The sequence below is a fragment of the Centruroides sculpturatus genome, unplaced genomic scaffold (genome assembly GCF_000671375.1).
Source record: "Centruroides sculpturatus isolate CEXI.00-Female unplaced genomic scaffold, Cexi_2.0 scaffold49, whole genome shotgun sequence".
Lineage (NCBI taxonomy): Eukaryota > Metazoa > Arthropoda > Arachnida > Scorpiones > Buthidae > Centruroides > Centruroides sculpturatus.
The window spans coordinates 293,545-308,479 of NW_019384317.1; the positions used below are offsets into that span (position 1 = coordinate 293,545).

Sequence of the window (14,935 nt, forward strand, 5' to 3'; positions counted from 1 at the left end):
ATATCTCATCGCATCATCCATCAAGAAAATCTATGTGCAAAAGCTATGCAATTAGAAAATGTAATGTCTGTCGTATCCAACTACATAGTGCTGTTTTTATTGTGTTTAAAGTCACTTAGATTTTACAAATAGGTGAGCCGTTCACAGCCCGGCACACGCATTTGTAAAATCTAAGTGACTCATACAACATGGAATTCATATAAAACGGAATAATCAACAGTGTTATAGGGGGGTCGACTGTAGTAATTAATTTCTTTTTATTTATTTATTTATTTCATATTTGCAGACTAAAAATTTACAGGCCACAAGGTGTCAATTAACTACTATGGCCCACGGAAAAAACGTAAAATTTATTCTGGCCCATGTTATAAAAAAGGTTGCCCACCCTTGGCATAGATTACGTTTATATTTTTGGAGAGTGTTGAGTTAAATTAAAATAAAAACAATTTCGACAAAAAGGTTTATAAGTGTAATATGAAATATTTTACAACAGTAAATGAATTTTGCATGATAAAATTTTTGCAATGTGAATGTGCCAAATATGTGATTTTAAGAAATAAAAAGGGATTTGAATTGAAGTTATTAGTATTTTATTGCTACCTATCTTTAAAATTTCATATAAGTAAAGAAATTCATTAAGATAAAAGATCCGTTAAAGATCCACTAAAAAGTAACAGATACAGATCTTTTTTTTCCCCTCGGATATCCGTGGATACGGATACGGACATCCGGCACATCACTAATAAGTAGTCATCTACATATCTCATCACCATTTTAACACCAGGGATATTTTGTATTTTTTCGTCAATATTTTTCATAACTAATTCAGCCAGTTTTGGCCCCATACTGACACCATCTATTTGTCTGTAAAAATCATTATAAACTTCAAAATGATTATTGGTATATGCAAATTTTATAAGTTCAATTATTGTGTTATCAATTTGTAGTTGTATTAGGCTGTTTTCTATTGATTTCCACTCTATATTTGGATACATATTTTTTACATCTAAACTAATTAATGTATCTGATCTTTCTTTCTTTATTTTTTGGATATTATTTATGACTTCATCAGCATTTTTATGCTATTGTTAGAACCTTTAATGTTTTTTAATTGCTTTTTAATATAATTTTCTAAATTGTAAAGTATAGAGTATCTAAAGTCAATGATTGGTCTGTATTTTTCTTCTTCTTTATGTGTTTTTAGCCTTATTTGTAATTTTGGTGTTCTATTATTTTTAAAATTAAGTATGTAATTTTTATCAGTTTCATTTATTTTATTCTTCAAATGTGTGCCTTTTATTATTTTTTCATATGGATTTATGGTTTTCACATATTTCATATGTGAAAACCATAAATCCATATGAAAAGAAGTGTCTAACCTGAAAGCTGTATTGATAGTCTACCGAACTTAATTTGTCGGATTAAAGAGACATACATTCATAAAAATAATAATAATTTAAAGGGGTAGTAACAACTACGGATCCCCAAGTTTTCTTCAGACCTGGGGAAAAATCCCTAGCTCCTATTCTTTCAATGGCCCTTTATATTGTTGTTGATAGAAAAGTACCTCATTGCTTGTGAATAATTTATTTTGTTTAATAATGAACATGTTTTGTTATTGTTTGAATCTTTGGGATTTGGCAGCTAGTTTTTTGATTGAGTGTCAACATTTTCCTCTATGTGCATATTGTGTTATTTGTGCTGTGTGTATGTTTTAATTTTCTAAATATTTTCCTATCCTCTTTCATTGGTGTAATGTTGTTTTTTAGTGTATTATGTCAGCCTGCCTAATTGTTTAATGTTATTGTATTTATGTTTCTAGTCTTTCTTTTCAGACAAGTTTATCATTTGTCTGTGATTATAATTTAAGGCCATGGTATGTAACAAACTAAGTATCAAGGTTACTCCCACAGTTTATAGACGATCTCCACTAACATATTATTATTTTCTTGTGCCTTATCAGTCTTCAAGTGCTTGATACTATTCTGTACCTTATGAAATGTGAATGAAGGGTTATCATCCACATTGTATTGCTGCTTACATTCTTCTCTAATTCTTTTGTTTTTTACTTCAGATTCAGGGGTCATTCTTTGGGAAAAAGTTATTCATCAGTGCTTCCACAATGTCTGAGAGACTATTTGTTGTTCCATTTTTTTATTTGGATATTTACTAGGCTGCATCTATCAGTAGTTTTCAATTTTCTTGCACAGTGTTTGTTCACAGTCTCCAGGTTTGCTTGAGTTATTGGTACAGTATTTCCTGTATGAGGCTAGTTTGTATTCTTTTATTTTTTGTTTATAAATCATTTATGTTATAGATATTTTTGTTGGAGCACCTTTTGGGTTTGTTCATTACGAGCTCTTTGGTAGCACCTTTGGAGTATGACTTTGTCATTGTCTTTGTCTTTGTCAAGTCCTCATTTCACTATGGCACTTTTCTTCCAGTTTTGGTGCTTCTTTGTACTGAGATGTGATTTTGCATTGTTGTCTATGTATTAACTCATCTTAAGCCTAATACCTTTAGCTAGTTCCATCCTTTCCCCTGCAAGGTTTACAAACTCTTATCTCCTGTCCTGAGAACAATTCATCCCCACTATCACTCAAATTTAGTCTCTTAAAGGTCATTATTTGCTTTGACTGACTATTGGCTTCATCTAGTGTCTAGGTTACTAACAGGCAGGACCACATGGAGATTGTTGGTCTTTGCTATTTAAATTTTCAAGAAGAACAAGAAAGGAAAAATGTCTTTATGCACTCACTGGATGTAGTAAAAACTAATAAAATGAACATTTGGACTCATCAAATATAGCAGCATACTGACCCAGTATAGTAGGTATGGATGATGAATCCATTTGTTTCTTTAGTCCCTTTCATCTGTTTGCATAGTTTTCCAACTTTGGTAGTCAGTGGCCATATTGGCACCAAAACACATTGCTGGGTGGAGTTGCAAGTGCAAGTGAGGAAGTAAATGTGTTTGCAATGTCATATTTGGGTCAGTGCTGCATTTTCACTGCTAGTCAAAGGAGACTACGGCAGATTTTTCAAATGTGAACTTCTGCCTAGTCCACAAATGTAAATCTTGTTAACCCAGGGGACATCCAAACTGATATCATGCTGCAAACATGTAACAATCATTTTTCTCCACAAAAGCAAGTATGTTTCTATACCTAAAACGAAGTGTTTACAGATTAGCTGTCCCTGACATGGAGAAAATGCTTTAGTAGCTGCCTATTCTGGATCAGATGCTGCTCATGGATCACTACTTTATTTCTCCCTATTGACTTTACTGGCATGGGTGGCCCTAATGTTAGCTTATGCTCCCACTGACATTTTGGACTATTAAGCACTTTCACCTCAATTAGATGGTGACTAGTGCGAGAGTTGTTATTTTACTTATTTATTTTTGTTGAACAATTTATACCTTGTAGAAAACCAAGCCAAACAGCATTTGAAGTTTTTAATATTTCAAGGTTTTTATTTCAATGAAGCATATGATCTGTAGTAGTGTTATAATTTTGACTGGAAATTTCTGAGAAGAAAGGAAGACATCAAAGATACAAAAAAAAAACTTTCTTAAATTAATTGTATTTTATCTTTAACTTTTGCTGTTTTTGCTTTTTAGCTATTAGAAGTATAGTAATTTGTATCAGTCTAATAATTTTAGTAAATTATATCTAATATCATTTAAATATAGCTAAGATTAATTCATGTTATTTTAACATTTCAATATATTTCAAGTGTGAAGTGGCTTATCAGTGATATCAGAACATGCCAACATATGAATAATTTAATCAAAAGCCCAAATCATTCTTCTTATTTTAATAAAAATCTTAAAAATAATTTTCAAAAATAGGCAAATATTTAAAATAATCTTTTCCTTTTAGATATTTTCAACATTCAAATTTAACATGAGGAAACAAATGTGGAGAATTGGAAAAAATTTGTTTTTATTTCAAAATCCTAACATCAGATACTCACATATAACTGCAATCAAGAAAGCAGCAGAAACATCTGTAGTTTCACAAAATTCGTTAGTGGATCCTGTAGATTTTCAAATACTTCAAGATGAAAATAATACTTCAGAAAATGCACCGTATATAAATCCTCTTTCTTCAAAAGTTGACGGAGAATATATAGATCTGATAGCACCACCTTTAGGAAAGGCATTATGTCTTGCAGCATTCGTAAATCATTCAAAAACTCTTCAGAAATTACTTGCATTAGGAGTAGATTTGTCTAAAGTCGAAAAAACGGGATGTGCAGAATTCTTATTACGATCAAATTTTGAGAAAGATTTGAAGAAACACATTTTCTTTCTTCATGAAATTGGTGTGTACCCTAAAGAAATGGGAAGGTTCCTATCAGCAAATCCTCTGATATTTCAAGAATCCATAGATAATCTAAAAGTCCGAATTGATTATTTGAAATCTAAGAAATTCAACAGAGAAGCTATTTCTCAAATCATAAATACTGCACCCAAATTTTTAATGCTGGATACACTTAAAATGGACCAACAGCTTGGGTTTATACAAAATATGTTTTCTTTGAATGGAAAAGAAGTTAGAACTGTTACCACCAGAGAACCTAGATTAGTATTAAAGGAACCATTCAAAATAAAAGAAAATAATTTTGTCATTAAGGAAGAAATGGGTTTTGATGACTTTGAAATAAAACAGTTAGTTCTAGAGGCACCAAAATTATGGCTTATTCAAAGAAAAAGTTTACTCGAAAGGTTTGATTATATTCATAATTCCATGTGCATTCCTCATTCGCAGATTGTATTATATCCTCACGTTCTATTTTTTCGACTCTTCAATATAAGAGAACGTCACTTGTATCTCCGACATCTCGGTCGCGCACAATACGATCCGAGAAAGCCTGGTTATGTGTCTTTACAGTTATTTACGGCCAACACGGATCAAGAGTTTTGTGAAAAAGCAGCTTGTACATATACAGAAGATTTTAATAAATTTCTTAAAACACTTTAAAAATTTGTGAAGAACTTTCTTTTTGTCAGAATAAATGATAATTGTAAAGCACTAAAGATACATCAGCTACAATTAGTCATTGCAAAGTAGACCCAATCTACAATGGGAATGATCAATGGAATCAATTCAGGAATAATGTGCCATGTTGAATTACAAATGATTAATTTATCATACTAGATTAAAAATTAATTGGTTGTTTACAAAGAAATGTGTGTTGTGTTTGATTTGATTTGATTTGATGGGATAAGGCAATGTAACATTTGAGTGGATATGCCAAGGGAGTGTCTTTTAGGAGGACTTCCTATGGAAAATTGGCCCTATTTATCAGTAGATGTTACAAACTTAAATCTGGAAAACTCCACTTGGCCTGTTAGTTGGTGGCAGGTTTGCAATGGTTTTATCCACTTGTCCACCAGCGGGGTCATTATGCTTTGAGTCTGTAGTAAATAAATATCAAGGTTTAAATATAGATCATGATACATAAAAAGGTACTAACAAGTATAGTGTGCTAATAGCATAATCATGTTGACTCGTTGCAAATAAACATTTTTTATCATTTGTATGACAGATGCATCTTGTTTTTGAAAGATTATTAATGAATACACTGTTTGTCTTTCATTATTAGTTTTCTTCTCCATTGATATAAATCAGTTGGCATCAAAGATTACAGTTTAAACTGCATGGTTATCATAATTCCATTGATTTTTGATAACTTATTTTAGTTTAAAACAATGGGAGAAATCTTATCAACTTTTATTTAGTATTGCATTTTAAATTTGAAGAAATACATCTCATTTTCAGGCAAAAGAAAAAATTGCATAAAAAATGTATTAATGTTTAATGTATTTAAAATATTAACAGAATACATATAAAATTTTCATTACGTGCACTTTAATTTGGGATATTCTCGTCAATTTGAGTGCATTTTAAAGTTTGAAAACACAGGGAGAAGTCTTAAATTTGGAGTAAGATAATATATAAGTTTTGACTTTTGTTCTTTATTAACAGTTCATTTTGGCAATGCATTTATATTTAATTAATAAAAAGTTGAAATCTGGTCTTTGATTTTTCTCCAGAATATCTGGGAAAAATAAGATGTAGATAAAGGAGATTGTTTTACTGTGTAAATCTAATTTACAAAATCAAATTTTGGTAGATAAAAAACATTTGATTTAAATACAGTAGAGCCTCGATTATCCAACCCCCGATTAACCGACCGTCCCAGTCGGCAAATTTCAAATGTCCGCTAGTGATGTGGCTATGTCTTGGCTACTTTAATATTATTTTTACATGTTTTAGCTGACAACACTCATTCGATCATGAAAGGGGCCAGTATTTAAACGAGGCTTAATTTTCTAATTTTTAACGATACAATAGCGACGATTATTATTTTAAAAAATTTTTGTTAGGCTTAACATCGATGAAAATTCAACACGAATTAGGTTAATAGCGATATACTAATTACATGGGATATAATAATATACTACACTAGTAATGGATTTTTTCATACTTTTCGGTTATCCGACCAACCCCAGTCCCCAATTGAGTCGGATAATCGAGGCTCTACTGTATATCTAAGGATCTATATGTACGTGTTTCTCAATTTTTATCACATTTGATCATAATACAAGAGAATTTCTTGTATTATGATCAAGAAAGAGAGACATTTATCTGTTAATAATGTTTCAATTAATTTTAAGTTGAAAAAATTCATGTAAATATAAATTTTCTGCATTAAGCTTGCCAAAATAAACTGCCATGTGTCGTGAGTATTCTGATCAGAATTTTCAAGATACTGTATACAGGGTATTAAACTAATATTGCTGTTATTCCAGAATATGAATTTTATTAGGAGAGATTTCTTTTGAATTTCAACTAAAAAACATTCTACAAAATTGCTCCAAATTCTTTTACCGCTAACTGGTTGAATTGAAAAAAGCCTGAAGTTGTAATTAAAAGTGATTTATATTAGTTTATTTAAATTTATTATACAATATTTTATTCAAGATTATAAAAAGTTTTTCTTAAAATTGAAAATTTCAGATCCTATATCAACATTTTTAACTACTGATTTAACACACCTGTAATTTTTAGAGTGTATAAATATCACAATGACTAGTGTAATGAGAGATAATTTTATAAAAAGTAAATATACATAAATAGATATAACTCTACAACTGTATTATATGCCGTTGACTGCTCGGGGAGTGTATCTTGTGGTGCCGCTCATGGTGACTATTGGAATTTTGGGAGGATGCAAACTTGGCTTCGCAACATATCTCTTTCCTGCAACAGAAACTTCAAATTTTGCATCTTTTGTAATGTAATCATTGGTGACCACTTCGTATTTGTGACTCATTCGGTTGAAATTGTCCACGAATCCCAGACAGACGACCCTGTTTAATGTGAATCCATATCCGGAGGAGGTGGTGGTGCCGACGTATTTGCCGTTGCGAAAGATGGGTTCGCGACCCCAGGGCCACAGATCCATGTCGGGGTTGTGGTTTTCCAATTGGAAATGTACAAGACGACGAAAGAGCCCTTTGTCAATTTGGTGTTGTAGGGCAACTTTTCCAAGAAAATAATTTTTCTGAAAAAAAAAATAAAATAAAAGAATATACTTTATATTTAACATAATTATCACCATTCTTAATTAAATGCATATTTTTAGTTTTATCCATAACAACCTGACTAACTTGTTCCACTTCAAAGGAACATATAATTTCTTTACATTCTAACATACCATATGAAATGATGGGTGGAATCCCTAACAAGACTGAATTGACTCCAGATGCTACACTGTCAAGGATGACCCGTTCCAATAGAAGTCTGGTACTCTTACGTTTGTGTCTTGCAATACTGGAGGAGTACCGTGGAGACATTACATCTACATCTTGTTGCCTCTTCCCTCTTCCTCGGAAAAGGGAGAGAGTCAGTTCATAACTAGACGTAGTTTTTTCAGAACCATCATGATTATCAAAAGGACTACAAATCTATATATATATATATAATCAAGATGGATCAATGATAATAATAATAAGCACAGAGCCCAAACGGTTAGGAGTTAAAATTTTGTACACAGGTTACGTCATGAGAACGTAAAAAGGGATTTTTTAAAATTCTCCCTTGTGGGGGAGAGGGGGAGAGTTTAGGATTACCCCAAAGAACTTAGCTTCTACTGTTATAGATGCAGTTTTTTGCAATTTTGTGGGAAATTGAACATATTTTTAGATCCATCTAAAAAGTCTCTAGTTAGTCTCGGAAGAGGGTGAACCTAATTCTTGCACCCGGTGAAAATGGGTAAGATTGGATATAATATAATAATCATAATTTTCGCTATTGTTACATTTTGCCCAAGCAATGCTGGGCTTATCTGCTAGTGTTTTTATAAAGTTGTATACAATGGAAATTCTTAAAACTGCATTCTGGAACAGTACACGATATTGTTTAGTTTCTTGCTAGACCTACAAAATTGAAAAATCAATCGTTCTCTGAAGTAATGAACATCACATGTGAGAAATTTGCACACATTCTTGATAATGTAGATTACATTTCCTAACAAACAATAATCAATATGAATCTAAAATTGAGAACGATAATACTGCATTGATGAATGATAAATTAAACTGAGATCACAAGGATATTGATTACATCAATATTTGTTCAATCATAATCAAGAAAATGTATGATTTACAAGTTACCAATTATATTCTTTGCCTTTCTAAAATGTATTTTGTGGATTAAACACATATTTTATTAATACTCTTAAAAAACTAATATTTTAGTTTCTCTTACTTGCATCTTTACTTTAAAACTTCTTCCAACTTCTAAAGGTGTCGTGTTGCTGTCTAATTCTTCTCCCCAAAACGGAATAAATTTTTCTATTCTCAAAAAACGAAGCGTATAATAACCGACGTCTTTTATACCAAAATCTCTCCCCACTGTAGCTAATCTGTCATACACATGCAAAGCGTACTGGAAATAATTATTTTATCAGAACTAAGAATTTGTAATGCAGTACGAATTTAAATCAAAGAAAATATATACCTCGGACGGAACGTACAAACTATATCCCGGCTCTCCGGTGTTGTTAAATCCCATCACCATTACTTCACTTGCATAACCGACATTCATTTCCTAAAATAAGATGTGGAAACCATGTTAAATTTTTACAACTAATAATTTGTAAATATAAGAGAGGTACAGTACATAATATTAAAAAATAGCTTTAACATAAAACAGAATTAAACATTAATGCTTTTTGAAGGTTTTCTTTTTTTCTCTTACAGTAAACTGAAAATCAACTGAATTAATGTTTAACTTTTTCATTTTTATTATATATATATATATCACATCAGGTTACAGATGATCTGTATCATCATCATCATCATCATCCTCAGTACACACACTGATTAAATAACATTTTCAGGTGCACATCCATATTGGCCTCTATCATTAACGTTCTTGAAGATGGGTTTTTTCATTGGTTTCTTTCGACAACAGTACCAGTTACAGGAACAGTAAGAGTCAATGCACTCTAAACTGGCATTTTTTTGGACCATTTCTGCTGAAATCAACCTCAGAGCTGTCGTGTTCTTGTTTATAAGTTTTATATTTTGCAATCTCCCAAGCAGAAATAGGTTGCATTAAAAATCATTGCAGCTCAGAAGGTAGCCGAGATTCTGTAAAAGCATTAATTTCTGCAATGTTAGGGTTTAAATTCTTCACCCACTTCCAGAATAGAATGTAAGGGTGTTTTGCATCCAGATATGCTGTCAGTTTTTATACAGAATGTTACAAACTCTGAACAAGCACAGTTTTCTGTAGCATCCAAACATGACTTGCTGACATAGTAATGCTCCCTAACTCTTATGTAATTTGGAAGAAGTGCAACTCTAGAAACTCTTCTAAGTTGAATAAGTAAATTTTCAGAATTAATTAGCTCCTCTTAATTCTACCATACAAACACTATTTTCTTTGTCTGACGTAATTCACTATTTCTCTTTGTTAATGTTTTTAGCACTGTCTACACTGCTGTCTGACCCCAGAGAGTGATCACAGGAATGGGAGGTAGAGCAGTTGATTTTCCTGCCTTCATTAAACAATGCTGGGATTGGAATGTGATTGCTGGGACATTTAGTCAAATGTACTTAAAGGAAGCTATATATTGGTCAAGGACTTTGTTATCTCCCAAATGTAAAAGATGGGACCAGCATAAGATTTATAGTCTTGCAGATCACATATATGGGCATTGTCAGAGATGAAGGCCACTAATCTTATAAAAGTTCAAAGAATAAGCTGCAAAGAATCTAGCATCATATCTGTAATTGTGTCTGTAGTGCATATTTCTACAAACTTTGACACTAACCTGAACCTGCATTGGGAGGAATCACCAAGAGAGTAACACATTTACAAATTTCCAACTTTTTAGATCCACCAATTCCACAGCAATGTCTTTATCTGCACCCAACTCCACAGTCATTCGCAGGCCATTTTTTCCTTCCAAAGTTAGATACCTTCAAAGCTTTGTTTCTGCAGGAAGCCAATCCTATTTTTGGTGGTTTTTGTTTATCCATTTCTGAAAAATCATGGCCCCGGCAGATGTGAACAATCGCCAAACTGCCCTATTTTGATTTGATGTTTTCTGCTTTGTAACATGCTGATTGGAATGACAACTTCTGCAATATTTCACTTTGAATGTAACATTCTATTGCTGTTTTTTCTTAAACCGACAGTCTGAAGGCAATACAAACACTGCAAAGTTCCTTTTTTGTACTGAAATTCTTCACTGGGAAACTGAACAATTCTGGAAATATTTTATCTTTTCCATTTTATGTCCATATTAAGCTGTAATGTAAACTGATTGCAATGTAAATATATTATTGATGAAAAGCATGCAATCAATCAGTGCCTTTCTGGCATGCCAATGATTTACTTTGATTTGCCTCAAAAAAGAAGTTTCACACAGACTATCAACAAATGTTTGGCATGATCTGAGCGCAATAATAGTTAAGTTAGTCTTTTTCTATGGTTTTTGTCAGAAAGAAACAACATGCAACATGTCACATACAATTCTGCTAATGCCAGTGTTGCCTGATCTGATACTGTGAAATTAGCAAATTTTCACAAACAATTATCAGAAAAATATGAAAACCTGGAATTTTTCTTCCCTTACATCCTGCCCTTCCATTAATGCTGAATGATTGAACAAAAAGGTGCAAAAGAAGAAAATTATGTAAAAAAGATTGGAGAAGTTTTGGTACACTGATTAATGCTGCAGACTTGTAAATTATGCCTTTGTAACATCCTTTTTGTGGTTTTTCTGATGTTCCAACATGCAACAGCATTTTTACGTACATATTTGAAATATCTAGAAGCATTACGCTTTTGGTGACCTTTAATTTAATAATCATCATATGTATAACTGCAAGTGCATAACATCATTTATCATCATACACTCTTTAAACACAAGATTGGACAAAATTGCTTTAATCCATTTGAGACAAAATTGACCAAAGAAACTCTGACTAATTTTGCTATACAAATTTCCCTTATGTCCCGAGGGTAAAAACAGTTTTATCTCTGGGTACAGTACATAGGAGAAATTTTCAGAGTTTAAAAGAGTTAATTTATTTTGACAAATGAATTTAAATAAATAGTATAAGCCAATTCTTTGTTTACCTTTGATTTTCTATTGAACACATTATATAAGAAGTAATAATATATTTAAAGTTAGGATAAAATTAATAGAGAGGTTGCGGCCGATGTTTTCATTGCAAAAACATGTACGTCAGACATTCAGTGCCGCCTTCCTGTAAGCCTAGAAGTTTGACAATGGCATTTAGTATGTCAAGCATGATTCCACTGACATTTCAAACACCATTGTCAAACTTCTAGACTCACAGGAAGGCGGCGCTGAATGTCCAATGTACACGTTTTTGCATTGAAAACGTCAGCCACAACCTCTCTAATGATTCTATTAAAACTATACAAATATCATAACTGCTACAGTAGTAAATCACACAATCTTGTACAACAGCAAAAATGACTTGAAACGTTAGTTTGGTCAGTTTAACGAACCTTTAAATTGAAAAGAACTAACCAATAATTGAGAACAACATAACAAAAGAAATGTTGGAAGAAGTTTTTAATGTCAAATTACCAGAGAGCTTGCTTGAAAATTCAACCTGCAGAAATGAATTTATTATGCTACAATTTCTGTGAAATAAATACAAGTCCTGTCCGGAAAGTTCACAAACTTTTTAAATTATGCACTAACCGATAATTGAATCTGAATGCAGCTTGCACAACTCTAGTGGCAAGTTTTATGTATTATCTGCTGACAGCAATTTGTTGTATCTTCATTTGTTGTGTTACATTCATCTGGGTAAACACATGTTACTTGCATTTTGTGATTGTCTTTTAGTGAGTGTGAGCGAAGAGCTTCTGGGATGGGCTAGATCTGATGAAAATTTCGTGAAAAACATCATCGAGTATTAAAACATGGAAACAAAATGTCGGTCATCAGAGTGGATGGGAAAATCTTCACTGTGACCCAAGAGAGTGTGACAAGTTCAGTTGTTGAATGTGAAGGTCTTACTTTTTTTTTTAATTCCAAAGATGTCATTCACTATGAATACTATCTGGAGGTGATGAAATGTCTTCCTGAAGCAGTGAGGTAGAAAAGACTGACTGACTGGAGAAAACAGCATCATGACAATGCACATCACTGCTAATAACAGAATTTTTGGTCAAGAACTCGATGCCACTTGTTCCCCAACCTTTACATTCACTGGACTAAGGCCCCAGCATACTTATTTTTATTTCCCAAATTAAAATCTGCTCTCAAAAGTTGCCATTAAGGAAAATTTGCTAGTGGAGTGTGCATCACCCCAAAAGAACCGTTTCAGGAAGCATTCTTTTCATGGCAGAAGGCTGGATTCTGTACATAGATTTAGGAGAGGACTACTTCAAAGGCAACAAAAGTTTAGCTTCTACATTAGCTTCCAATTCCAATTAGCTTCTATTCCAATTAGCTTCTACATTAATTCAAACAATTTCTATTTGCAAAATTTGTGAACTTTTCAGATAGACCTTGTATATCTAAATTCAGTTAAATTATATTTTTTATAACAAAATAAAAATCAAGTTTTGAATTTAATTTTACATACCCACATAGAAAGAAAATATCACTGATTAATCAAGTGTAATCTGTATAAAATTGCTTAAAATATTTACCTTGCAGGTAAAACTAGGAATGGACATGTTAGTTTTTGTGAGTTCAGTCATTAGTTCCTTCGATTTTGGACCGACCACATTTAATACCGTATACATCGAAGTCACGTCATTAAACGATATGGAGCCGTCAGTTGGTAAATTTTTTTCCATCCATTCACTGAGTCTTGTTTGTTGTGAAGTAGGAGATATCATAAAATAACTGTAAAAAGTGAAATAATAAATTGTAAATAATGCTAAATCACAATATGTATATACTGTACATACATATTATCTTTTCTGCAATGCACATAAACAAATCAAATATTCATATAATAATAGCTTATTATTTTCAAGAACTTTCCAATTTAAAATTGAAAATCTTTTATGCTAATCAAGAACACATTGAAGAAACTGATATACAGTTTATAATAATAAAAATACAAGCTGCAGTAAAAGTCAAGCTCCATGCATTAAATGTTTGAACTTGAATGTAACTGCTAGAAGAAAATGACAAATTCTGATGCAATATTATCGTTCAGATTTTGTATTGTTCTAAATCAATTGACAAATCACAAATTTAAAGTGGCTCCATAACAAATATTCTAAAGGGATAATGTCTAGTGATCTAGGTCTTGTCGTCCAATCGACTTTCCAGAAATGATTCCTGTAAAAGCTTCTTAATGGATTTCGCAAAACATAGCAGAATCCCATGTTGTGAAATGTGTAGCTACTCATTTTCGTAATGATACATTACTAATAATTTTTTAAAATAGTGTTATTTTCCAGCGTATAAGATGACTTTTTAACCCAGGAAAATCTTCTCAAAAGTAGGGGGGGTCTTACACTGGGTGTCGTCATATATGGCGAGTATGTCCCAAACTCTATATTTTAACTGTAAAAGTCGGGGATCATCTTATACGCCGGAAAGTACAGTATTGACTTTTGGAATAGACAAAGATTGGGTCTAGATACAATTTATGTAATAATCTTTCCACGAGGCCTGATATTTGCTGCATCTTGTAAATATAAGTTATTAATGATAATTTACTAGCCACTGTGATAACTTAACTGGACTAACTAATGCACTTAACAGTAGAATTTTCAGAACTGTAATGCATGTTGGTTATACTGTGTGGTGTTATGCCTTATATTTTTGTTGTTTTTTTTGTAAACTCTTTTGTCTATGCTTCCAGTCTTGGGAAGGCTTATCTGTACTTGTTTCTTTGTGTGACTTTAACTTTAGAGTTGCCCCTTTCCTATCCGATTGTGAAGAACTGGTCAGGTGAATTTTGGTAGTCCCAGGAAACAGAAGTGAAGTGAGGAGACTTTTGTCTGAGAGATGAGCAAGATCAGACAGGAGTTCCCTCTCTTTGTAAGAGAAGAATTCTGTGGGCTAGCGAGGAGGTCGTCAAAGGAAAGCATGTGGCGTCAAGGTCTTCAGATTGAATTAATACTTGGAGGATGAAGCTGAATGATTGTCTTTGTGGACTGAATAATTTATATCATATCAGTAGATGCTATCTTTCTGCTTGGAGTGCCTTTCTTTTTATTGTGATTATACTTCTTCAACAAGAGGACATTTATACTCATTGTCATCCAGGCAATATTGTTCATGTTGCCATCTCTGGTACCAGTTGATTTTGTAATAACTTTAGTTTTGGCCATAATTCTTAATTTTAGTTCTTTATTAATACTTAGAATAAGCTTAGATATAATAATATAATTGTGTAT

At 32.2% G+C, this 14,935-nt stretch overlaps 2 protein-coding genes across 6 annotated transcripts in view; one reads left to right on the forward strand and one right to left on the reverse strand.

The window, feature by feature from the left end:
• Positions 1–4,990, forward strand: part of LOC111623866 (transcription termination factor 3, mitochondrial-like) — a 20,570-nt gene extending 15,580 nt beyond the window's left edge. For 4 of the 5 annotated variants that reach the window (XM_023366587.1, XM_023366600.1, XM_023366595.1 and 1 more), the window contains one exon: positions 3,884–4,990. In XM_023366587.1, the coding sequence (XP_023222355.1) occupies positions 3,908–4,987 (1,080 nt within the window). In that variant the 5' untranslated portion in view covers positions 3,884–3,907 and the 3' untranslated portion in view covers positions 4,988–4,990. Of the gene's footprint in view, positions 1–1,399; positions 1,708–3,883 lie in introns of those variants that run through there. The other variant, XM_023366610.1, reaches the window with a different exon arrangement.
• Positions 4,991–6,503: 1,513 nt separating this feature from the next.
• Positions 6,504–14,935, reverse strand: part of LOC111623658 (pyruvate dehydrogenase phosphatase regulatory subunit, mitochondrial-like) — a 62,709-nt gene continuing 54,277 nt past the window's right edge. The window contains exons 20-23 of the mRNA XM_023366330.1: positions 13,226–13,424; positions 9,035–9,124; positions 8,783–8,962; positions 6,504–7,577 (exon numbers count right to left, since the gene is read on the reverse strand). Coding sequence (XP_023222098.1) covers positions 7,170–7,577; positions 8,783–8,962; positions 9,035–9,124; positions 13,226–13,424 — 877 coding nt within the window. The 3' untranslated portion in view covers positions 6,504–7,169. The remainder of the gene's footprint in view (positions 7,578–8,782; positions 8,963–9,034; positions 9,125–13,225; positions 13,425–14,935) is intronic.